Source organism: Stenella coeruleoalba (assembly GCF_951394435.1).
Source record: "Stenella coeruleoalba genome assembly, chromosome: 6".
In the NCBI taxonomy this organism is placed as follows: domain Eukaryota; kingdom Metazoa; phylum Chordata; class Mammalia; order Artiodactyla; family Delphinidae; genus Stenella; species Stenella coeruleoalba.
In genome coordinates, this window is record NC_137151.1 from 61,109,761 (window position 1) to 61,135,188 (window position 25,428).

The 25,428-nt window shown below is 37.8% G+C and overlaps 1 protein-coding gene across 9 annotated transcripts in view; it reads right to left on the reverse strand.

Annotated features, from left to right (window-relative positions):
- The window catches only part of GRB14 (growth factor receptor bound protein 14), a 125,741-nt gene that overhangs the window by 14,337 nt on the left and 85,976 nt on the right, over positions 1–25,428 (reverse strand). For 4 of the 9 annotated variants that reach the window (XM_079923640.1, XM_079923641.1, XM_079923646.1 and 1 more), the window contains 5 exons: positions 12,922–13,043; positions 10,973–11,047; positions 6,905–7,042; positions 1,821–1,931; positions 1,534–1,629 (listed from right to left, as the gene is read on the reverse strand). In XM_079923640.1, coding sequence (XP_079779766.1) covers positions 1,534–1,629; positions 1,821–1,931; positions 6,905–7,042; positions 10,973–11,047; positions 12,922–13,043 — 542 coding nt within the window. The remainder of the gene's footprint in view (positions 1–1,533; positions 1,630–1,820; positions 1,932–6,904; positions 7,043–10,972; positions 11,048–12,921; positions 13,044–25,428) is intronic. The other 5 variants (XM_079923643.1, XM_079923644.1, XM_079923645.1 and 2 more) reach the window with 3 other exon arrangements.

Consider the following 25,428-nt stretch of genomic DNA (forward strand, 5'->3'; position numbering starts at 1 on the left):
AAAAAAACTGAAAGCTGTTACTCAGACAAATACGTGTATAGACATATTCATAGCAGCACTATTCACAATAGTAAAAAGGTAGAAACAATCCAGATACCCAACAGTGGATAAACAAAATTGTTTATTTAACATATATATGTTAACCAACACACATACAATGGAATATTATTCAGCCATAAAAAGGAATGAAGTACTGATACATGCTGCTACAACATGGATGAACCACAAATCATTATGCTAAGTGAAGAAGCCAGACCCAAAATGTCACATATTGTATGATTCCATTTCTATGAAATATCCAAATTGGTAAATCCATAGAGACAGAACATGGGGCTGGGAGTAACTGCTTAATGGGTATGGAGTCTCCTTTTGAGGTGAAAAAAATGTTTTGGAACTAGACAGAGGTGGCAATTGCACAACATTTTGAATGTACTCAATGCCTCTGAATTGTTCACATTAAAAATAGTTAATTTGGGGCTTCCCTGGTGGCGCAGTGGTTGAGAGTCCGCCTGCCGATGCAGGGGACACGGGTTCGTGCCCCGGTCCGGGAAGATCCCACGTGCCGTGGAACGGCTAGGCCTGTGAGCCATGGCCGCTGAGCCTGCGCGTCCGGAGCCTGTGCTCCGCAATGGGAGAGGCCACAGCAGTGAGAGGCCCGCGTACCAAAAAAAAAAAAAAAAAAGTTAATTTGGTTAATTTTATGTTATGTGAATTTCACCTCAATTAAAAAAAAAGTAAAAGAAAATAAAACTTTCTTGCAAACCTGGTATGACAATGAGTAATTCTGATTCTGATTATTCTGCCCTTCTTAAAAGGAAATGGTCGATAAGTTTTATAATTATAAATTTAAAGTTGTGCTAAATTTGCTAGCATACAAGTTTTAAAAATAAACGTGTTTTCTATACATCCTGGAAGAAATCAGTTCTGTGTCTCTCTCCCCCTACCTACTTTTAGAACATTCTTACTCCTTGTCAAGATGCTTACCAACAAATTTTGCTTATAGAAGCGGTAATTTTTACTTAGCACAAAGGTAAATGTTTGAATAATACAGCTGTAGTAAAATTTATAAAATAATTTGCATTAAACTAGAAAGCAATTCACACAACACTTAAATAAAACATAAAACAACTGCACTAAACATATCCAGGTGGGCACATTTTAAAATATACTTCACATCGGATTGATGGCAATGTTTTTAAAATGCAGACTAAGTCATGGACAGGAGAAATTTCAATCAGTTATACTTGCTATATATGTAATACTCTTACAAAAAAATAAAAAGCAGAACATTTTTAAAAATGGAATACTCCACACACACAAGATAAATGTATTAGGTTATTGCACTCTACTCTGGAAATGTTTATCTTTCAGATAAAAAATAAAATACACGCATTTGGTGGTAGTTATTTTTCTTCTTCCCCACATACCCACGTGCATTCATAGTGAGTCTTCTGAATTTTGAAATACAGGTATTTTCAAACTTTGATGGTACTCCCAATGTTTAATAGAAATTCACACCTGCAGTGAGATTACCTTAAACAATCTAATCGCGGTCACCCAGCACGTCCTACTCTGCTCTTCTTCTGCACAGAGCATTTTCAGGTCTCGAGGCCCTCCTGCTTTGTTAGGCTAGAAGGCCACAGCACATTGTTTATCGTTAATGCATATCTTGAAGGTAACACCTGTTGAAATAAAAGCCACTAAAATTCTCCTATATATAAGAGAAAGCTGTCTCTTTTTAAAAGAAATTAAAAGAAACTCAAGCTTACCTAAAAGGCTGAGGCTTGCTTTATTCATCTAGCAAAATATTAAGCCTGTACCTTAAAGCAGAATCCATAGTTAGTCGGTGCTCCATGTTTTTTTTTGCCTGCCAGTGACACATAAATATCACTATTGCCAAATTCGCTGAAAAACTGCAAATGCCGTGGTTCCTTAAAAAAATATATATGTATGTTGAAATGGATACATATTTTTACACTACCTTTTGTATTTCTATTATGTTACATAACTTATACCTTGGCAAAAATTATTCCAAATAATGTCACAGATACAAAAGGAAAGGAAAACTAAGTCACTATATCCTTAAATAACCAGGAGCTGGATATGAGATTATTTAATTTGAGAAGTAGTGATTTGTTTATAATTTAACTTCCAATATACAAAAAAATATATCTTCCTATTTTAAAATTACTTGCTTTAACCACCACTTCAAGGAATCTGAGGGAGAGAAGAGAGCAAAGCATGGCTTTTGAAAATGTTTTCTTATTTGGGTTTTAAATAATGGTAGTTCCACAAAGGGAAGAAGGTTGGTTTGAGCTTCTATAGCAGCTAAAGGAAAAAAAAAAAAAAACAGATGATTCCTGCTTCATTGAGAAATGATCGTCCCTCATGTTTGTGTACTGCCTCTCGTACCACAGCAAGCAATGAAACAGGCGGCATGACCACCTTCCTTTACAAAAGGAAGGAAGTCTGTACAGATAAATTCAGGGAAATTACCTGGCAATGGAATGTGTCTGATTTTCAAGGCAAAGTGGAATCATGAAGGGCTATTTCTTCTCTGGGAAATCCATAAGATTTAGAGCTGGTCATGGGAAATCACTGGGTCATATTATTCTGTGATAGGTTAATAACTTGGAGAAATGCTTAATTCTGGGGTTGAATGTGTAATCAAAACTGACCACAACGCATTGGTTCTTTAAAACCTTGCTACTAGTCGTGTGGTCCCAGACCAGCAGTATCAGCATCACCTGGGAGCTTATTGGAAATGCAAAATCTCAGGGCCCACCCCAGATCTGCTGATTCAAAATCAAAATTTGCATTTTTAACAAGAACCCAGGTTATGCACAGGCACTGAAATTTGAGAAGCAGTGCTCTTAAACAAAAAGATAAAGCAGAACATTCAGCAATTTGAGCAACCCATTCAAATCCAAATCCAAAAAAATTTCAGTCATTGGCCAGTAGGCTGGCTATTCCATCAGTGATGATTAGTAGAGCAAGAGCTTCTGTGTATGCAACTGTTTCTCTGTGTGTCACTGTTCTTTTAGGCATTTTGATCTAATGGATGACTAAAGCTCCCAACTCCATGGGAGAATGAGGCAGAAAAGAAAATTGTTAAGAGACCCAGGGCTTCCCTGGTGGCACAGTGGTTGAGAGTCCGCCTGCCAATGCAGGGGACACGGGTTCGTGCCCCAGTCCGGGAGGATCCCACGTGCCGCGGAGCGGCTGGGCCTGTGAGCCATGGCCGTTGGGCCTGAGCGTCCGGAGTCAGCCGCAACAGAGAGAGGCCCGCATACCGCAAAAAAAAAAAAAGAGACCCAGCCTAGGGCCCTTGGAACAAGGGAGGAGAAGGGAGAAAAGTACTCTTGTTGGCAAGGCCTTTAAAACTTTATTCCTTGATAGAAACTGATTTGCTAGTAAAAATGTCTGATTTCTATGAAGATGGAATAAAACCATCCCTGCCCACTGATACTGTAGAAGTCAATGTAGCTGAGTCATTTGGACGTGAGAAAAAGGCAGCTTAAGAAATACTGTAAGGACATAAGAGACATGATGAGTTTCTTCTCTTGACTAATTTTTGTTCCATTACTGCAGACACATCAAAGCTTATGACAGTACAAGACTAAGGCTGAGCTGGCACGGTTAGCGAAAGGTAAGCATGCAAACGTGTATATAAGGGGGAAGTTGGAGAGCAGGGTACTTAGATGTTTCTCTGTAAGTCATAGCCACACCTCCAAGGCTTGTGTAAGTGTTTATCTAACTCCCATGCAGCCTACATCTTTAGAAAGTAAAATAAATCAAGACACTTCTCATAGAAAAAGGGCAGGAAATGGTCACTTTGCCAGGTAGAAATGTCATATTAGACATTAGATAACCTATATGATTTTTATAGAGGTCATAATCCTTGAGTTTATCTAATATCTTGAATTTCGTTTTTAAGGGGGAACGTATAATCATTTTCATATATATAGACTATGGAACACATGCTCATTCAGCACAGGCTAGAGAGAACACTATTATGTACGATGCACAGCAAAGTTAGACACCATGTTGAGGAGAGCTGAGGTATGACCTGAGAACAGAGGTTTGATGCCTGTAATGTTGCCCAGCCAAGGGGGGACTACTGCAAGGATAAGAGTATCGCTTCAGTAGATGGAATAGGAGCTGTCTTGTTATGTAATAGGTGGGAAAGGAAAGGAGGTGGAGGGTGAAGTAAAAAGACAATGGGCTGTGGATTTTCATGCGAAACCTGTTAAAGAATTAGGAAATCAGGAATTAAGGAGATATTGTCATATCTTCCAGTGAAGAATCACTGGGAAGACAGTCAAAGAAATGTGATTACTGGATTTAGAAGCCACTTTTCTCTGATGCTAAAAGTAAAAAGATGATCCAGCACACATTTGTTTAAAACCACCTTCGTATATTACTTCATACATGAGGAAAACTGGGAAAAGAGAAACTTCATTACAAAGGTTAAGAAAAAGTCTAAAACCTTAATTACAAAAATGGGTAATTATTCATCCTAACATTATCTGTAATATAACAATTTGAAAACCAGGTTTAAATCCTCAAGAAAAATTAAATGCTTCTATACGATAGAACACTAGTAGTCAAACTATATATACTTAAAAATAAAAGATTTCTGTAAAGGAATGGATTACTAAATAAGTAGAGGCCTTTTCCATGAAGTATTCCACCACTTAAACCTAAAACACACATACACACACTTGCACATGTGTGTGCACACACATGTGAATAGCAGCAAAGGAAAACTGTGTATCAGGGAAGGGAGGAAACTATGTAAGAACAGTTGGGGAAAATATGGGAAGTATCACTCCTTTGCAACTCCATATCTCCATACCACTGCCCAAATATCTAGTCTCTATCATTAGCTGTGTTCTGGGCATTTCCATTTGGATACTTCACCACCAACACAATATATCTAGAACTAAGATCAGTATCTTTCTTCTAAGATTTGATTTCTTCAAATCTCCTATTCCTGTTTATTCTTTTTTTTTTTTTTTTTTTTTGCGGTACACGGGCCTCTCACTGTTGTGGCCTCTCCCATTGTGGAGCACAGGCTCCGGACACGCAGGCTCAGCGGCCATGGCTCATGGGCCCAGCCGCTCCGCGGCATGTGGGATCTTCCCAGACCGGGGCACGAACCCGTGTCCCCTGCATTGACAGGAGGACTCTCAACCACTGTGCCACCAGGGAAGCCCTATTCTATCATTTTCTATTTCTTTATTTTCCTTAAGTCTTTCTCTAAGAACATTAAGTGCTTCCTCTTCTTTCATATCAACCAGTCAACAAAATCTGACCATTTGTCATTTAATCTTACATCCATCCCCTTCTCTCTCCACTGCTCATCCTAGGTTAGATCCCATTGCCTCCACCCTTGCTTACTGAAATGATCATCTAGTTAGCACTAATTAGCATCTGTGCCTCAACTCAATCAATCAATCTCTCTCCCTTCCTGCCCACTTACCCCTTTCCCCCTGCCTCCCCTGCTCCCTTCCCCTCTCCGTTTCTCTGTCTCTCTAGTTGATTTTTTAAGCTCCCCGTGGCCATGTTCATCTTACAACATGATCATTTCACTCTCTCACTCAAAATTAAAAGATCTGTCCATGTCCTAACATGAAGAAACTGTGAATGTGATCTGTTTTGCAAAGGGGCCTTTGCAGATGTAATTAAGCTAAGGATCTAGAGATGACATCTTCCTAGATTATCTGGGTGGGCTCTAAATCCATGACAAGTGTCCTTATCAGAGACACACAGAGAAAGGAGAAGGCTGTGTGAAGACACAGGCAGAGACTGGAGTTAGGCAGCCACAAGCAAAGGGACACCTAGGGCCATGACTAGCCAAGACAGAAAATCCTACTAAAAATTTAAAGGATCAAATATTGAGAATGAGAGATAAATAATGAACATTTTCAGCATAAAAGAAAAATATGAATTTGAAGATTGAATGTGCATGTTAAGAATCAAGCAAGGTATGTATAGCAGAATATATTTGAACATACCTAGAAATATGGCAGGAAAATGACTAAATACCAATGATGATAATAAAATTTGAAAAAGAGCCAAAGAAAAATGACAGATTACCCATAAAGAAGCAACAGTGTTGTCACTGACAGAACAGATGCATGAACATAGAATTAAACTCTCATGAACACTCTCAAAAGTAGTTTTACTTGAAGGGAATCAATGCATTGCATAAAATGTCAAGACATAAAACACAGGCATATGGCATAGTAGGCAACAACCAGACTACATAGAAACAGATTACATCGTGCTAGTGCTAAGGGAATCACATTCATAAGTGATTATGTATGTGTGTATGAACATCTGCACAGGAATGTCTATGTAACTGTATACATAGGTATACATAAGCAAGCACACACATACATCCACCGCTGATCATAACATGATAACTTCCTCTAGGAATTCATCATCTAGGTGAGGAGACAAAACTAACACACACAAAGGAACTAATAAGCAGTTACAGACTCAGCTGAGTGTTACTAACTGCATCAACAGAAGTTCAGAGGTGGGCAAGGTCAGTAGTACGACCTGGGTAAAAAGAAAAGATGTGAACTCTGTTGGGCTTCAAAATCCCAGCCTTGATAAGGAGAATGGGGGTAGATTCAGAGTGGGGGAGAAATGGGCAAGGAATGTGGTACTGAAACAAGAGCATCCAGACGGTATCAAAGGATGTGTATTGAAACTAATGGGAAATAAAGCTGAATAATTAGTTTTTAAATAGATTATGGCAAATGTTTGGAATCTAAAAAAAATTACCAACTATTGACATCATGCAATAAGATAATGAATAAAACAAAGTAAAACCCATTTTAACTTACAACTTCCATATAATTCATAGCACATCACTGATATTCCAATTTACCTTTGATGTCCCTTTAGTAGAAAAATATAAACCGGATCTTCTTAAAAGGAAGTAAATCTTTTTCCAGGACTTCTTTCCCTGTTCTTTTGCATGTAAGAAGCCATGGATTTCAGGATATGTGCTTGAACTCAGAAACATCTGGAAGAAAAATCAGATACTCTCATACAGTTTCTGAATCAATGATATTGTAGTTTTATATTTCAAATAGAAACATGCAAAATCAAACAGCATTGATACCACTTATACACCATTACAGAAATAGCGATATATATAACAAAATAAATCAGTCTTGTGAAAATCTGAGGCAAGTTCCAAATGAAAATATGCTCACGAAATATATATTCTAAGTGATCAGTACTTAGTCAAACACCAAAATTACAAGCTATTTGAATGTCCATTTGAAAAGCTGAACTTTGTCTACAGAGTTAAGTCCTGATACTTTTCATCCCTGTCTATGATTTTCCTTGAGATTATAGATTGACCTATCAACTTCAACTTCTTTATGGTATATGTAAGACCATGATCTGGACTTCCATTATTCAATTATTAAAGAAATTGAGCCAAGTTCACCTCCTCGATGAAGGTAAAGTAAACAATGTCTTTGTCCTCTATGGTTCTCAGTTGTGGGTGGGTATGGGCAGGTTGTATTTTCCAAAGAGAACTGCAACAATATCTTTCATTCCACATGCTCTTCTGCAAATGTGATCCTGCCACTGAACCAAGAGGTGAAGTTTCTCCAGCCCTTTGAATCTGGGCAAGGCTTGTGACTGCTCTGACCAATAGGATATGGCGGGAGGAACAGGCTGCCGTTCTAACTGTAGTCCCTTAACTAGCCTGATGGCTTCCACTCCTTAACTCTTAGAAGCTAACTTTCATATAAGAAACGTGACTACCCTGAGATGGCTATGTGGTGAGAAGCACAACGCAACTGGAAAAGCCTTGGAAAATGACACACCATGTGGAGAGAGAAAGAGAGGGGCCAAGGAGTACCAGACACATGTAGTGAAAAGCTATCTCAGAAGAAGCGGATCCACAATCCCTTTGGGAGTCAATCTGCCTCAGAGACCCATCCAGCTAAACCCTTCCCAAATACCAACCTACAAAACTGTTGACAAAATATGAGTGGGTACTTAAGCCATTAAGATTTCGAATAGTTTGTTACCCAGTGATAATTAACTGAGACAGCAGGCATGTGTTGGTCAGGAAATTGAGAATGAAAAGGAATAGCTCTGAGTGGCTGTGCTCAGCATCCTTAATAAGACAGTGGAAACGCATTAGTGTCTCACTAAAAGAAGGAAATGGAAATCCCTATGAATAAACGAATGCAAAATGTTAAAACTGAAACTAAGAGAAAATATTAGCTAAAACAGCGTAACATAGTTTTAAAAGGCTATTCGGGGAAATGCTGAGAGTAGATAATGTTTTTTAAGTAAATTAATAAAAAAACTTTTAATTTAATGAGCCACAGATATTAATTAATTGACATGCAAAGCAGGCAAGTAGGTTTTTTAGTTTGAGTGCTTTCCAAGTTATTAAACCAAACCAATTAAATTTTAAAAAGGGAGTCATAGAGGTCACACTAGAAAAAGAAGGAACGTTTTAAAAAGTGGAAACATTGCCTCAGTGGAGAGAAGAGGTCAGGGGCACGTGCAGGACTATCTGATTCCAAAGCTATGACTTTTCTTGTTTTTATAATTTAACATTAAAGTAATATAACTAAATTATAGGAGAATTTGGGAAAGGAGGCAGAAGAAAAACTCCAATCCACCGCCCTGTCATAATCCAAAGGCAAAGTATAAACAGGCGTGAGAGCTAGGGGTGCTGGGGCACTGCCGCTGCTGCCATTCACCCTAACATTCTACAGGGTGTCTGTGACAGCCTAGTAGCATATAAGTAGCTTTTAGAGAAATCCTGAGGCTAATCATAGTTCTAAAATATTCTGAAGCAAAAAATGAAATATAACCTATTACAAATAAAAAGCCCATAGAAAACAAATTTGTGATACCCAATATATTTACCAGTATATTCAAATACCAACATATTTAAAATAATATCTATACTGGAACTATTAAAAGTTTTCTTCATTAAAGATCAGAGACTATTGAGTGGGTTCGGGGAGGCCTGGGGTTTAGATCAAACAGCAACCATTATAAAGACATTGCTCACCGTTAACCTGTTAACAAGTATAGTATCAAAAATAAAATAACTGAAAATTTTTATTGTAATGAAAATGTCTTAAGAAAATTACAGCCTACAGCCATTGCCAGTTTGTAAGAAATGAGCTCAAGAGATGCAAAACTAAGGAAGTTTTAAATTAAATAACTAGTTTTTTTTGCGGTACGCGGGCCTCTCACTGTTGTGGCCTCTTCCGTTGCAGAGCACAGGCTCCGGACGCGCAGGCTCAGCGGCCATGGCTCACGCGCCCAGCCGCTCCGTGGCATGTGGGATCCTCCCAGACCGGGGCACGAACCCGTGTCCCCTGCATCGGTAGGCGGACTCCCAACCACTGCACCACCAGGGAAGCCCATAACTAGTATTCTTAATTCAGCTATTTCATGTTTCAATCAAGTGTTTCCATCATAGATAATATTTCATTTAATTGCTAAATATTTTATCATAAATAGGATTGAGAGCATTTATTATAAAAGTTAACACTAAATATATGTTGGTAAAATGTCTATAATTTACTGGAAATTTTGATTTTTTCGAAGACTAACAATCTTTAAATACATCACAGAGCAAAATTCTGCCAGTTTCCTTTCATGATACACATTTTTTAAACGCTTAAAATCCTTTGACAGTTGTTCAAAACTGGGAACAATAATATAGTTAGGGGTCTTTATTGATTTACAGAATTCTTTATCTAGATTTTGCTCTTTTCTTTTCTTTCCTCTTCTTCTCTTTTCCAACCTTATCTCCAGCAAAAATTAACCACTCAAGGCATACCATCCAAAATCTGAACATGTATAAATATGGACCTCACTAAATAGACATTTCTCCAAAGAAGACATACAGATGGCACATGAAAAGATGCTCAATCAACATCACTAATTATTAGAGAAATGAAAATCAAAGCTACAATGAGGTATCACCTCACACTGGTTAGAATGGCCATCATCAAAAAGTCTACAAATAATAAATGCTGGAGAGGGTGTGGAGAAAAAGGAACCCTCCTACACTATTGGTGGGAATGTAAATTGGTGCAGCCACTATAGAGAACAGTATGGAGGTTCCTCAGAAAACTAAAAATAGAGCTACCATATGATCCTGCAATCCCATTCCTGGGCATATATCTGGAGAAAAACATAACTGGAAAAGACACATGCACCCCAGTGTTCATTGCGGCACTATTTACAATAGCCAAGACATGGAAGCAACCTAAATGTCCATTGACAGATGAATGGATAAAGAAGATGTAGTATATTTATACAATGGAATATTATTTAGCCATGAAAAATGAATGAAATAATGCCATTTTCAGCAACATGGATGGACCTAGAGATTATCCTACTAAGTGAAGTAAGCCAGACAGAGAAAGACAAATATCATATGATATCGCTTATATTAGAATCTAAGGAAAAAAAAATACAAATGAACTTATATACAAAACAGAAATAGACCCACAGACATAGAAAACAAACTTATAGTTACCAAAGGGGAAGGGGGAGGATAAATTAAGAGTTTGGGATTAATATATACATACTACTGTATATAAAATAGATAACCAACAAGGACCTACTGTATAGCTAAGACAACTATACTCAATATTTTGTAATAACCTATAAGGGAAAAGAATCTGAAAAAAAAATAACTCTATATGTGTGTATAACTTTATCACTTTGCAGTACACCTGAAACTAACACAACATTGTAAATCAACTATACTTCAATTTAAAAAAAGAATATTGTCAACTCTCATGAAGTAAAAAAAAAAAAGGCATGGAAATGCAAGATAAGTGAGTATATCTACTTATAAAATTAGAAAAATAAATAAATAAGTAAATAAGGACCTTACAGTTTCCCTTCATTATTTAGTACTTACATATTTTAATGAAAATATATATTTTACCTGCAAAATCTGTGTGGGGGATATTTCACCATTGGTTTCAGTTGCAAAAGACACCATATGCTCTGGAAAAAAATACTGACGAAAAGATACATGTTATATTATCCCAAAGCCATGCCAGAAAAGATTGAACTATGACCAACACAGTCATCTAAAGCAAAAGCTCTTTAAATCAGTGTGTTGAAAATTCACCCAAAGCACTTTTAAAAATGCCAGTCCCTGACTCTACCCGCAGGTATCTTAATGAGAAGGTAGGAGCAGGGCCCGAAGACTAGCCAAACACCCTCAGATGGTGCTGATACACAGAGATCCATGTACCTCCAGTTACAAACACTGCCCTCAGGCTGACAGTGTGCTAGCTCCCATACGTCTTCCCTGAGTCCTGCAACCACTCTAGCAGGTACTGAAGGACTATCAGCTCCATTTTATAAAGTCAAGGCTCATAGAAGTAAAGGATATATATATACCCAAGGTCACAGCCCATAGAGTAGAGGAACAAGGAGTTAAACTAGAGGGCCAGGGAGCTAAAATGACAGTCTTGTCCACCCACTATCTTTCCAAACCTGTTTAATCATAAAATTCACCCAGGAAAGCTGTTTAAAAATAGGAATTCCGAGGCCTCTTTCCTGGAGTGTCTGATTCAGTAGGTCAGGGTAGGACCTGGATCCTGTATTTTTAACAACCACTATCCCCTTCCCCAGGGAGTTTTTATGATCAGGCAAGTTTAGGAAAATGTATGCCACTATACTTCCTTTAGGACAGGGCTTTTGAAGCGTAGTTCTATTAATGTTGGTCTAATAATGCTGTGTTGGGGGGACTGTCCTGTGCATTGCAGGACATTTAGAGCATTCCTGGCCTCCACCCACTAGCAGCACCCCCATCCCCCCAGTATGACAACCAAAAATGTCTCCAGACATTACCACATCACCCCCCAGTTGAGAACCACTACTCTAAGTCTACAAAATGAATCTATAGCCTTGTATAAATTTTAAAAAAAAAACAACTAAAAATGAGCACTAAACCCTATGTCTTTAACTATGACTTTTAAATTCTTGCTTTTAATAAAGATTCATAATAAGAAAACAGTTTCCTTTCTAATTCTAATTCTATTTAATTTTTATTAGGACTCGTATTTTCTTTATCAAAGATCATCCCACTATGTTTCTATTAATAAGTTCAAATAAAAGAGAGCATAAGAGGTCTTTCAGGGTTTGAAAATATTCTATTATGGTGTGTATCAGATATTTTTCATAAAGTATCATTTCAATCCAATTATCCAAAACTTAGTGTAAAAATATGCTACAGCTGCAGAGTCAAAAACAATTTAAAATAATGAGCCCAGAGGCTATTCTGACTTCTCTAGATCACTAGTCTTCATTAGAATGTGACATACATTTACTTTCTTTTAAAAAGAACTATAATGAAAGTAGTATTTACTAGTTACTAGATAATGCACTGGTCTTTATCTCATTTCTACTTAGCTCAATTATTGCACTGAAAACAAAATAGTTTGGAACAGCAAGATGCATGTCAATCTAAACTTCTGGCTAAGTTTCAACACTCCCAACAAACATCAATCTGTTTTTCCTTTAGAATTTTTCTTGTTTAATTTCCTAAATTCTGTGAAAAGAGTTAAACCATAATATTTTGGAACCTGCTTGGAGATATCTAATAATTCCCCAAATCAAATGTAGTTTTTTTTCTTAAAAAGCAAGAAAAGAAGCAGTAGTTCCCCAAAACCATGCATATGAACTTCTGTGATGATGTTGGCTAATCATTGTTAGAGTAAGAAGAAGTGTGACTATAATTTTAAAGGGCCAGAATTCTTACCTACAGTTTACCAAATAGGGACTTGTATTTTATCCATAGTGATATTTTTCTTCACATAAAATAAAATAAAATTTAACTAAACTCATTCATTTTCTATAAATATTAATAGGGATTTCACTTACCATTGGGTTTTTAAAGAATTCATATTTGGCATAATTTTTTCTAAAGTATAGCTTATTTTCTTCTTCCATTCCCCAGTTAGATAGCACTTCAATCACCAGCTCGTGGTCTTCTATTGTTCTTTCTGTAAAGAATGTTCCAGTGAGCATGTCAACAGATAGATGGATGGATGGATGGATAGAAAGACAGACAGGTAGGTAGACAAATAAACATAGGGACGTATATATCCATACAAATATATAAAATATATTATGTACGTATCTTTATTAAACATAGAAAATTTCAACTCAATTCTGGAATAATCAGATTGATAAAATTTTCATTAATGTTGAATTAGTAATGTTGATTTTTATACCAAAGCAGATTGTAACCCGAAGAGAAAAATGACATAAAATATCACAATGCACTTTTTACTAATCCTCAGTCTCCTTTTATTGCTATGTAAATTATAAGTTTGATAACAAAACTGCATTAAGAATATGGGAACGATTCTTTTTCTCCGACTCATCATGGTGCCAAAATTAAAATATTTGCCTCAAGGTTGAACAATTCATCCCATTAAGAGCTGAAAAAATTTGACAGGTTCACTATGCGTTTAAGACACATAATCTGGATAGTTGAGAAAAACTGAAATAAATGCTTTAAAAAGAAAATTTTAATGCAAGGACATACAATTTTTTAAGAAACCTGATTTCTTGTGGCACTTTTTACTTTCAAAACTAGTGTTCAGGCAAATGTAGTTTGTATTACCAATGAAGATAATTAGGCAGGGTGGGAAGGCACTTAGGAGGAAAGGCACTTAAATGAAAAAAGCAATGGCAACTTTAAAGAGGTGAACATACCATGCAGATTTCCTATTTTAGTAAGAAACTGTGATGTTCATAGCGGTACTATTCATAATAGCCCCAAACTGGAAACTACCCAAATGCCTATCAACGTGAGAATGAATATATAAACTGTGTAAAGGACACAATGGAATATATACTACAGTGAAACACAACTTCATGGATGAATTCCACAAACATAATACTAAATGAAAGAAGTCAGACACAAAGAGTACATACTACATGATTCCACTTATATAAGTTCAACACAGATACAATAAATCTATGGTGTTAGAAATCAAGATAATAGGGATAGTGGGTGACTGAGCAGGGGCATGAGGGAACCACTGGGGGTGAGAAATATTCTGTTTTTTAATCTGGGTGTTGGATACTCAGGTAGAAACAATATCTGAGAATTCACCAAGTTGTCCACCTTTGTTCACTTATGTTAAGGTATGTCATACTTCAATAAAAGGTTAAAGAAAAGTGACTGTGAAATTATTAATGCAAAATAAGAAATGGAGAACAGCCAAACAAGAAATATAGAAATCCCCTGCTTTTTTAGGTGCTTCTAGGACCTTTTTGAAAAGTACCTATGTCTCAGAAATTCAACACTCAGGAGTAATCTGTGACCTGCAGCACCCAAACCCTTGAAAGTAATGTCACACTTAAATAGAAGCTTATTCATCTGAAAGGGAGTTCTTGTAAGAGTGCTGAATGAATATATGAATAAGAATGAGTTGGAGCTAAGTGTGTATCAGCACTCCCGGGTTCTGTTCCTAATTCAGATTGCTCTTTTTCGGTCTCATTGACTAGCTCTGGTAGCTCCTTCTCCCACCTAAGATGCAGTCCTTGGCTGGACTCTTTTTTTTTCTCTTCTCTCAACTAATTAACTCTCCCCTCCTCAGCCATTATGTCTGTCAAGTTCCCTGAAGTGAAATCTCCAGCTACAGTTGCTTTCACTAGCACTCCAATCCTAACTGCTAGACGTTCCACCACTTCAAACAGAATCTGTCTAAAACCAAAGTTCAGTATGGTGGTCCCTCCAAATATTAAACAATTCCAGCAATTCCACTTCTGAGTTCATAACCAAAAGAAGTGAAAGCAGGCACTGGAACAGATACTTGTACATCAATGTCCATTGTAGCATCATTCACAATAGCCAGAAAGTAAAAACATCCTAATGTCCATCAACAAATGAATGGATAAACAAAATGTAGTAAAGACATCAGTGGAATATTTAGCCTTAAAAAGGAATGAAATTCTGACACATGTTACAACATGGATGAACCTTAAAGATATTACACTATGTAAAATAAGACAGACACAAAAGAAAAAACATTATATGATTCCATTTACATGAGGTACCTAGAGCAGACAAATTCACAGAGACACAAAGTAGAATGGTGGTTGTCAAGGACCAGGGTGTGGGAAGAATGAGGAGTTATTGTTTAATGGGTTCAGGGTTTCAGTATGAGAAGATAAAAATGTTCTAGAGGTGGATGGGGGTGATGGTTGTACAACAATATAAATATAAATAAATGTACATAATGCCAGTGAGCTTTACCCTTAAAATGAATGAAATGGTAAATTTTATGTTACATGCATTCTACCAAAATTTGTAAAAAATGTAAAACAATGAAACAAAGTATCTTCCTTTTTCTCTCTCAAACTGCTTTTTCCTAAATTTTCCAATGTCCATTACAACTTTCTCTATGTCCACTCCAATATCCTCCAGTTGTTACCCCAGATATCAGACTCTTTGTCTGAGTGTCTCTCACACACCCAACAACCCCCAACCCATTCCCACTATCACCATTCCCATTTAGACCTTCACTTTTTCCTAACTAATCTCCAAACCTCTGTTTTTCTCATTCTTCCAATCCAACCTGGATCCTGATATCACAGGAAACCTCATAAAACATTTGTATCAATGTGACCCCCACTCAAAAACTTGTCCACTTCCTACTTGTTATGAGATAAATCCATATAGTCTGGCAGTTTTAACTTATTCATTCATCTGTCCATTCGACAAATATTTATTGAAGGCCTACCATGTGTCAGACAGTCATTGTGGGGCTTGGAATTTTGTAGTGAACAAGACAGAAGTCATTGCCTCATGGAGCTTCAATTCTGATGGGAAGACAGGGACAATAAATCATGTAAATCTTAAAAGGTGGCAATAAACACTACAGAGAAAAATGGATCAGGGAGGAGGGAAAAAGGAGGGCACAAGGGAAAGGAATCCATTCTGAACATAAGACTACTATGAGCTGACTTACGTTTTCATTGGATCACACTGGATGCTGAGTGGATAACTGATTTCAAAAGGCTTAAGGGTAGAAACAGGAAGACCATCTAGCAGAATATTGCAATTAACAAGGGGAGATGATGTGGCCTGGATGAGAGTGGCAGCATGTAAGAAGTAGACAGAATCTGTGTGTATGTATTCTGAAGGTAGAGCCAACAGGATTTGTTGACAAATTGGATGTGGAGTGAAAGAGAGGGGGCAGTGAAGGAAGACACCAAGATTCTTGGCTTAAGCATTTGGAAGGACTACTGCCATTAATGAGCTAAGAAGACTGTAAGAGAAGCAGTTTGCAGGGAGATCCAGCAGTCACCGAGATATCGAGTGGGAAGTTGCATCCCTAACAATCTTTATTATCCTTACTTTTGTTTACTTCTCACACAACCCCAACTGATATTTTCAACCTTATGAAGCACAGGTTCACATTATTAAATATACTATGTGCTACGCACTGTATCTGTATTTATTGCAACCACAGTGGGAGAAAATTGCAAGGTATTAAGCAATATGTCTGCTTATTTGTCTTACCAACCTGTGTTTCACTGTACCCATCACCTATCTCTACCACTAAGGAAACAGCACATGTTCTGCCCTGAAGATAAACTATACAGAGAGGAAAAAATGACAGAGATGCACTTTCTTTACGTTTGAGCTTCAAATTAGACTTTATCAGTCTTTGACAAATATGATTACTTGGAGAGAATAATGGCCAGCCAATCCTCCACTGACTCATACAGGGATGCACCCTCTGTCCTCTGGGAAAGGATCTGGAATTAAGGGGTTAGTGGAGGAAAGGGTGGAGTGGAGCCTGAGAGGAGGCTAGATAGTAACTGGATGGTTTAGGTCACAGTGACCCTATATCCTGCCCCTTCTGGAACTAGGACCCTTTCAGGATGAGCAGTTGTTGCTAATAAAATCCCAGGTAAGTTTAATGGTGGTGTGTGGTTCACACCAAAGAGTAGCCTTAGGAGGCTTCTACCCTCAAGTAGAAGCCCTGCATCTAACATGGCGGAAAAGCAATAGCTAAGTGCAATGCTGAGGAAGATGAGTCCGTAGCATCCAAGTATGAGGAAAGAGCACTGCAGAACCAAGTTCTCCAGAAGAAGTGTGGAAGGGCTAAAATAAGACCATGAATTTAGGGGGCTTTATGATACAGGCAATAAGCTTGAGAGAAATAAGAGTTTCTAGAACACGAAGAGAAGAGTTGGATAGAAGTTAGATAAATACCCTTCCTGGGACTTAAATGCCCCACCAGAGTGTTGGAAGAGTGAAACTAGGTCTTAACCTTCAACTGAGTGTATCTTAAACCTGTATGTAACTCATTTATATAACCTGAATTGATTATTTACCCCAACAAGACTGTAACAATCCATAAAGCAAACCAGTAACAGAAGATTAAACTGTCTGCCATTAAGAGGTCAAGGAGACTCAGAGTTAGAAATTAATTCAAGTTATAAAAATAAAGGAAGTTACATCTCTGCATATCTCAATCTGAGACCTTTTTCATTACTGTATTTAATTCTTATAGTATCTGAAGTAAGCTGAATATGGCCCCAAAGACGGCAGGTCCTAATCTCTGGAATCTAAATGTTACCTTATATGGCAAAGCATTTGCAGATGTCATTAACTGAAAGATATTAAGATGAGGAGATTATCCAGGATTACAAAGGTTGGCCCTAAATCCAAACACAAGTATGCTTTTAGGAGACTGAAGGAGATCTGACAGAGAAATAAGAGGAAAGGGCAATGTGACCACAGAGGCAGAGACTCAAGTGATGTGACCACAAGCCAAGGAATAATGGCAGCCACCAGAAGCTGAAAGAGGAAAGGAACAGCCTCCCCATAAAGCCCCTGGAAGGAGTGTGGCCCTGCCAACACCTTGATTTCAGCCCAGTGAAATTAATTTTGGACTTCTCACCTCCAGAACTGTTAAAAGATGACATTTCTATTGGTTTAAGCTAGCAGTAATTTGTTACAGCAGCCTTAGGAAACTAAAAGGATAACCTAAAGAGCAAATTCTATTTCCATTTTACAGATAGCAAACGTCTCAGGGTTTGAATGCCTACCACATGTCTGACCCCAAGTCTCTGCTCCTTCCTCTGCACAGCACTGCCTCTGCCTTCACTACAGTTCCCACTGGAAGGGCATCCCCTGTGTATATCCTACTCATTCTTTCTGTATCAGCTCAAATCTCTTTCACATTCCTCAGTTCTCAAAATTTGATTGCCTCAAATTCTTTTATCTTGAAATGTGTTCGATAACTATTTGCTAATTAATTGAAAACAAACCACCACATTTTGAGTGTAAGGGGAAAGAATTTAACAGGCAATATTTCAAATTATTATCAATCTTAACCTCACATGAAAGTAACATAAATCATTTGAATTTGGATTACATCAAAAAAGAAAATAAAACAAAGAATGGAAAAACCAAGCTGCATTTGAACAGCTATGACAAATGTGTCACAAAAAAACTAGTGTAATATGTGTAGCCACAAAAAAAGCAGCAGTCTAGTTGGGGTTTTGTTGGCTACACACAAATAAAGCCCAGCATACCAATCTACAATGAAAAAATAAGGGATACAATATTTGCAGAAAATTTCATAGAACTATAACACCAAATATTTCAATAATGCAATTACTAGCATCAGGAAAATAGCCTGGTAATCTTAAGCAGAAAAATGTCTTCAAATAAAGCTGGCTAAAACTAGAGTAAGTGGGAAAGAAAAGACATATTTCCCATTCCTTCAAAGAAGATTTCTGGCACTATTCTATTGAAAATTCAGAAAACATGTAAAAATCAAAATCCAGAGGATCAAATGCAGCTACAGGTTTTCACCTCTTATACTCATCTCGTAATGGAGATACAACTTACTTATTATAGAATCTGGCTTTTGAAAATATTAAATAATTTTTTTACATTTATATATCACCATCCCCATTTAGATGTTCTGTCATAAATACCATCCCCCAACCAAGTCTCATTATGTTAAAGGATTAATGCTACAATAACCCAAAGAGAGACTGGTTCAAGATGGCAGAGTACAAGGATGTGCTCTCACTCCCTCTTGAGAGAGCACCGGAATCACAACTAACTGCTGAACAATCATCAACAGGAAGACACTGGAACTCACCAAAAAAGATACCCCATGTCCAAAGACAAAGGAGAAGCCACAATAAGATGGGAGGAGGGGCGCAATCACAATAAAATAAAAATCCCATAACTGCTGGGTGGTGACTCACAAACTGGAGAATACTTATACCACAGAAGTCCACCCACTGGAGTGAAGGTTCTGAGCCCCATGTCAGGCTTCCCAACCTGGGGATCCGGCAACAGAAGGAGGAATTCCTAGAGAATCAGACTCTGAAGGCTAGCGGGATTTGATGGCAGAACTTTGACAGGACTGGGGGAAACAGAGACTCCACTCTTGGAGGGCACACACAAAGTAGTGTGCACATCGGGACCCAGGGGAAAGAGCAGTGACCCAACAGGAGAGTGAACCAGACCTACCTGCTAGTGTTGGAGGGTCTCCTGTAGAAGCGGGGGTGGCTGTGTCTCACCGTGGGGACAAGGACACTCACAGCAGAAGTTCTGGGAAGTACTCCTTGGCGTGAGCCCTCCCAGAGTCCGCCATTAGCCCCACCAAAGATCCCAGGTAGGCTCCAGTGTTGGGTCGCCTCAGGCCAAACAAACCAAAGGGAGGAAACCCAGCCCCACCCATCAGCAGACAAGCGGATTAAAATTTTAGTGAGCTCTGCCCACCACAGCAACAGCCAGCTCTACCCACCACCATCAGGAAACCGGCACAAGCCTCTTACATATAGCCTCATCCACCAGAGGGCAGACAGCAGAAGGAAGAAGAACTACAATCCTGCAGCCTGTGGAACAAAAACCACATTCACAGAAAGATAGACAAGATGAAAAGGCAGAGGGCTATGTACCAGATGAAGGAACAAGATACAACACCAGAAAAACAACTAAATGAAGTGGAGATAGGCAACTTTCCAGAAAAAGAATTACGAATAATGATAGTGAAGATGATCCAGGACCTCAGAAAAAGAATGGAGGCAAAGATCAAGAAGATGCAAGATATGTTTAACAAAGACCTAGAAGAACTAAAGAACAAACAAACAGAGATGAACAATACAATAACTGAAATGAAAAATACAGTAGAAGGAATCAACGCAGAATAACTGAGGCAGAAGAATGGAAAAGTGACCTGGAAGACAGAATGGTGGAATTCACTGCTGCGGAACAGAATAAAGAAAAAAGAATGAAAAGAAATGAAGACAGCCTAAGAGACCTCTGGGACAACATTAAACACACCAATATTCGCACGACAGGGGTCCCAGAAGGAGAAGAGAGAGAGAAAGGACCCAAGAAAATATTTGAAGAGATTATAGTCGAAAACTTCCCTAACATGGGAAAGGAAATAGCCACCCAAGTCCAGGAAGTACAGAGAGTCCCATACAGGATAAACCCAAGGAGAAACATGCCAAGACACATAGTAATCAAATTGCCAAAAATTAAAGACAAAGAAAAATTATCAAAAGCAGCAAGGGAAAAATGAGAAATAACATACAAGGGAACTCCCATAAGATTACCAGCTGATTTCTCAGCAGAAACTCTGCAACCCAGAAGGGAGTGGCATGACATATTTAAAGTGATGAAAGGGAAGAACCTACAACCAAGATTACTCTACCCAGCAATGATCTCATTCAGATTCGATGGAGAAATAAAAAGCTTTACAGACAAGCAAAAGCTAAGAGAATTCAGCACCACCAAACCAGCTCTACAACAAATGCTACAGGAACTTCTCTAAGTGGGAAAAACAAGAGAAAAAAAGGACCTACAAAAACAAACCCCAAACAATTAAGAAAATGGTCATAGGAACATACATATCGATAATTACCTTAAACATGAATGAATTAAATGCTCCAACCAAAAGACACAGGCTAGCTGAATGGATACAAAAATAAGACCCATATATATGCTCTCTACAAGAAACACACTTCAGATCGAGGGACACATACAGACTGAAAGTGAGGGGATGGAAAAAGATATTCTATGCAAATGGAAATCAAAAGAAAGCTGGAGTAGTAATACTCATATCAGATAAAATAGACTTTTAATGTTACAAGAGACAAGGAAGGACACTACATAATGATCAATGGATCAATCCAAGAAGAAGATATAACAATTATAAATATATATGCACCCAACATAGGAGCACCTCAATACATAAGGCAACTGCTAACAGGTATAAAAGAGGAAATCGACAGTAACGCAATAATAGTGGAGGATTTTAACACCTCATTTACACCAACGGACAGATCATCCAAACAGAAAATTACTAAGGAAACACAAGTTTTAAATGACACAATAGACCAGATAGATTTAATTGATATTTTTAGGACATTCCATGCAAAAACTGCAGATTACACTTTCTTCTCAAGTGTGCATGGAACATTCTCCAGGATAGATCACATCTTGGGTCACAAATCAAGCTCAGTAAATTTAAGAAAACTGAAATCATATCAAACATCTTTTCTGACCACAACGCTATGAGATTAGAAATCAATTACAGGGAAAAAACACAAACACACAGAGGCTAAACAGTACTTTACTAAATAATCAAGAGATCACTGAACAAATCAAAGAGGAAATCAAAAAATACCTAGAGACAAATGACAATGAAAACACGACCATCCAAAACCTATGGGATGCAGCAAAAGCAGTTCTAAGTGGGAAGTTTATAGCTATACAAGCCTACCTCAAGAAACAAGAAAAATCTCAAACAATCTAACCTTACACCTAAAGGAACTAGAGAAAGAAGAACAAACAAAACCCAAAGGTAGTAGTAGGAAAGAAATCATAAAGATCAGAGAGGAAATAAATGAAACAGAAACAAAGAAAACAATAGCCAAGATCAATAAAACTAAAAGCTGGTTCTTTGAGAAGATAATCAAAATCGATAAACCATTAGGCAGACTCATCAAGAAAAAGAGGGCGAGAACTCAAATCAATAAAATTAGAAATGAAAAAGAAGTTAAAACAGACACAGCAAAAATACAAAGCATTCTAAGAGACTACTACAAGAAACTCTATGCCAATAAAATGGACAACCTGGAAGAAATGGACAAATTCTTAGAAAGGTATAACCTTCCAAGACTGAACCAGGAATAGAAAATATGAACAGACCAATCACAAGTAATGAAACTGAAACTGTGATTAAAAATCTTCCAACAAACAAAAGTCCAGGACAGATGACTTCACAGGTGAATTCTATGAAACATTTAGAGAAGAACAAACACCCATCCTTCTCAAACTCTTCCAAAAAATTGCAGAGGAAGGACATTCCCAAACTCATTCTATAGGCCACCATCACCCTGATACCAAAACCAGACAAAGATACAACAAAAAAATAAAATAACAGACCAATATCACTGATGAATATAGATGCAAAAATCCTCAACAAAATACTAGCAAACAGAATCCAACAACTCATTAAAAGGATCATTGGGCTTCCCGGGTGGCGCAGTGGTTGAGAGTCCGCCTGCCAATGCAGGGGACACAGGTTCGTGCCCTGGTCCAGGAAGATCCCACATGCTGCGGAGAGGCTGGGCCCGTGAGCCATGGCTGCTGAGCCTGCGCGTCCAGAGCCTGTGCTCCGCAATGGGAGAGGCCACAACAGTGAGAGGCCCACGTACCGAAAAAAAAAAAAAAAAAAAAAAGTCATCCACCATGATCAAGTGGGATTTATCCCAGGGATACAAGGATTCTTCAGTATATGCAAATCAATCAACGTGATACACCATATTAACAAATTGAAGAATAAAAACCATACGATCATCTCAATAGATGCAGAAAAAGCTTTTGACAAAATTCAACACCCATTTATGATAAAAACTCTCCAGAAAGTGGGCATAGAGGGAACCTACCTCAACATAATAAAGGCCATATATGACAAATCCACAGCAAACAGCATTCTCAATGGTGAAAAACTGAAAGCATTTCCTCTAAGATCAGGAACGAGACAAGGATGTCCACTCTCACCACTATTATTCAACATAGTTTTGGAAGTCCTAGCCATGGCAATCAGAGAATAAAAAGAAATAAAAGGAATACAAATGGAAAAGAAGTAGTAAAACTGTCACTGTTTGCAGATGACATGATACTATACATAGAGAATCCTAAAGATGCCACCAGAAAACTTACTAGAACTAGTCAATGAATTTGGTAAAGTTGCAGGCTACAAAATTAATGCACAGAAATCTCTTTCATACCTATACACTAGTGATGAAAAACCTGAAAGAGAAATTAAGGAAACACGCCCATTTACCACTGCAACAAAAAGAAAAAAATACCTAGGAATAAACCTACCTAAGGAGACAAAAGACATGTATGCAGAAAACTATAAGACACTGTTGAAAGAGGTTAAAGATGATACAACAGATGGAGAGATATACCATGTTCTTGGATTGGAAGAATCAATACTGTGAAAATGACTATACTACCCAAAGCAATCTACAGATTCAATGCAATCCCTATCAAATTACCAATGGCATTTTTTACATAACTAGAACAAAAAATCTTAAAATTTGTATGGAGACACAAAAGACCCCAAATAGCCAAAGCAGTCTTGAGGGAAAAAAATGGAGCTGGAGGAATCAGACTCCCTGACTTCAGACTATACTACAAAGCTACAGTAATCAAGACACTATGGTACTGGCACAAAAACAGAAATATAGATCAAAGGAACAGGATAGAAAGGCCAGAGATAAACCCACGCACCTATGGTCAACTAATCTATGACAAAGGAGGCAAGGATATACAATGGAGAAAAGACAGTCTCTTCAATAAGTGGTGCTGGGAAAATTGGACAGGTACATGTAAAAGAATGAAATTAGAACAATCCCTAACACCATACACAAAAATAAACTCAAAATGGATTAGAGACCTAAATGTAAGACCGGACACTATAAAACTCTGAGAGGAAAACATAGGAAGAACACTCTTTGACATAAATCACAGCAAGATCTGTTTTGATCCACCTCCTAGAGTAATGGAAATAAAAACAAAAATAAACAAATGGGATCTAATGAAACTTCAAAGCTTTTGCAAAGCAAAGGAAACTACAAACAAGATGAAAAAATAACTCTCAGAATGGGAGAAAATATTTGCAAGTGAATCGACTGACAAAGGATTAATCTCCAAAATATATAAACAGCTCATGCAGCTCAGTATCAAAAAAAACAAACAACCCAATCCAAAAATAGGCAGAAGACCTAAATAGACATTTCTCCAAAAAAGACATACAGGTGGCCAAGAAGCACATGAAAAGCTGCTCAACATCACTAGTTATTAGAGAAATGCAAATCAAAACTACAATGAGGTATCAGGTCACACCAGTTAGAGTGGGCATCATCAGAAAATCTACAAACAAAAAATGCTGGAGAGGGTGTGGAGAAAAGGGAACCCTCTTGCACTGTTGATGGGAATGTAAATTGATACAGCCACTACGGAGAACAGTATGGAGGTTCCTTAAAAAACTAAAAACAGAATTACCATATGACCCAACAATCCCACTAATGGGCATATACCCAGAGAAAACCATAATTCAAAAAGACACATGCACCCCAATGTTCACTGCAGCACTATTTACAACAGCCAGGTTATGGAAGCAACCTAAATGCCTATCGACAGACAAATGGATAAAGGAGATGTGGTACATATATACAATGGAATATTACTCAGCCATAAAAAGGAACAAATTTGGGTGATTTGTAGAGACGTGGATGAATCTAGAGACTGTCATACAGAGTGAAGTAAGTCAGAAAGAGAAAAACAAATATCGTATATTAACGCATATATGTGGAACCTAGAAAAATGGTACAGATGAATTGGTTTGCAGGGCAGAAATTGAGACACAGATGTAGAAAACAAATATATGGACACCAAGGTGGGGAAAGTGGCAGGGGGTGGTGGTGGTTTGATGAATTGGGAGATTGGGATTGACATGTATACTCTAATATGTATAAAATGGATAACTAATAAGAACCTGCTGTATAAAAAGATAAACAAAATAAAATTTAAAAATAAATAAATAAATAACTGAAAGAACCCTAAGAGGCCTGATTATCAGCTATTCACATCTTACAGAAAATTTGTGGTTTTTTAAAAATTAGCTTATTTATTTATTTATTTTTGGCTGCATTGGGTCTTCGTTGCTGCACGCAGGCTTTCTCTAGTTGCAGTGAGTGGGGGCTACTCCTCATTGCGGTGCGTGGGCTCCTCATTGTGGTGGCTTCTCTTTGTTGCGGAGCACGGGCTCTAGGCGCACGGGCTTCAGTAGTTGTGGCTCACGGGCTCTAGAG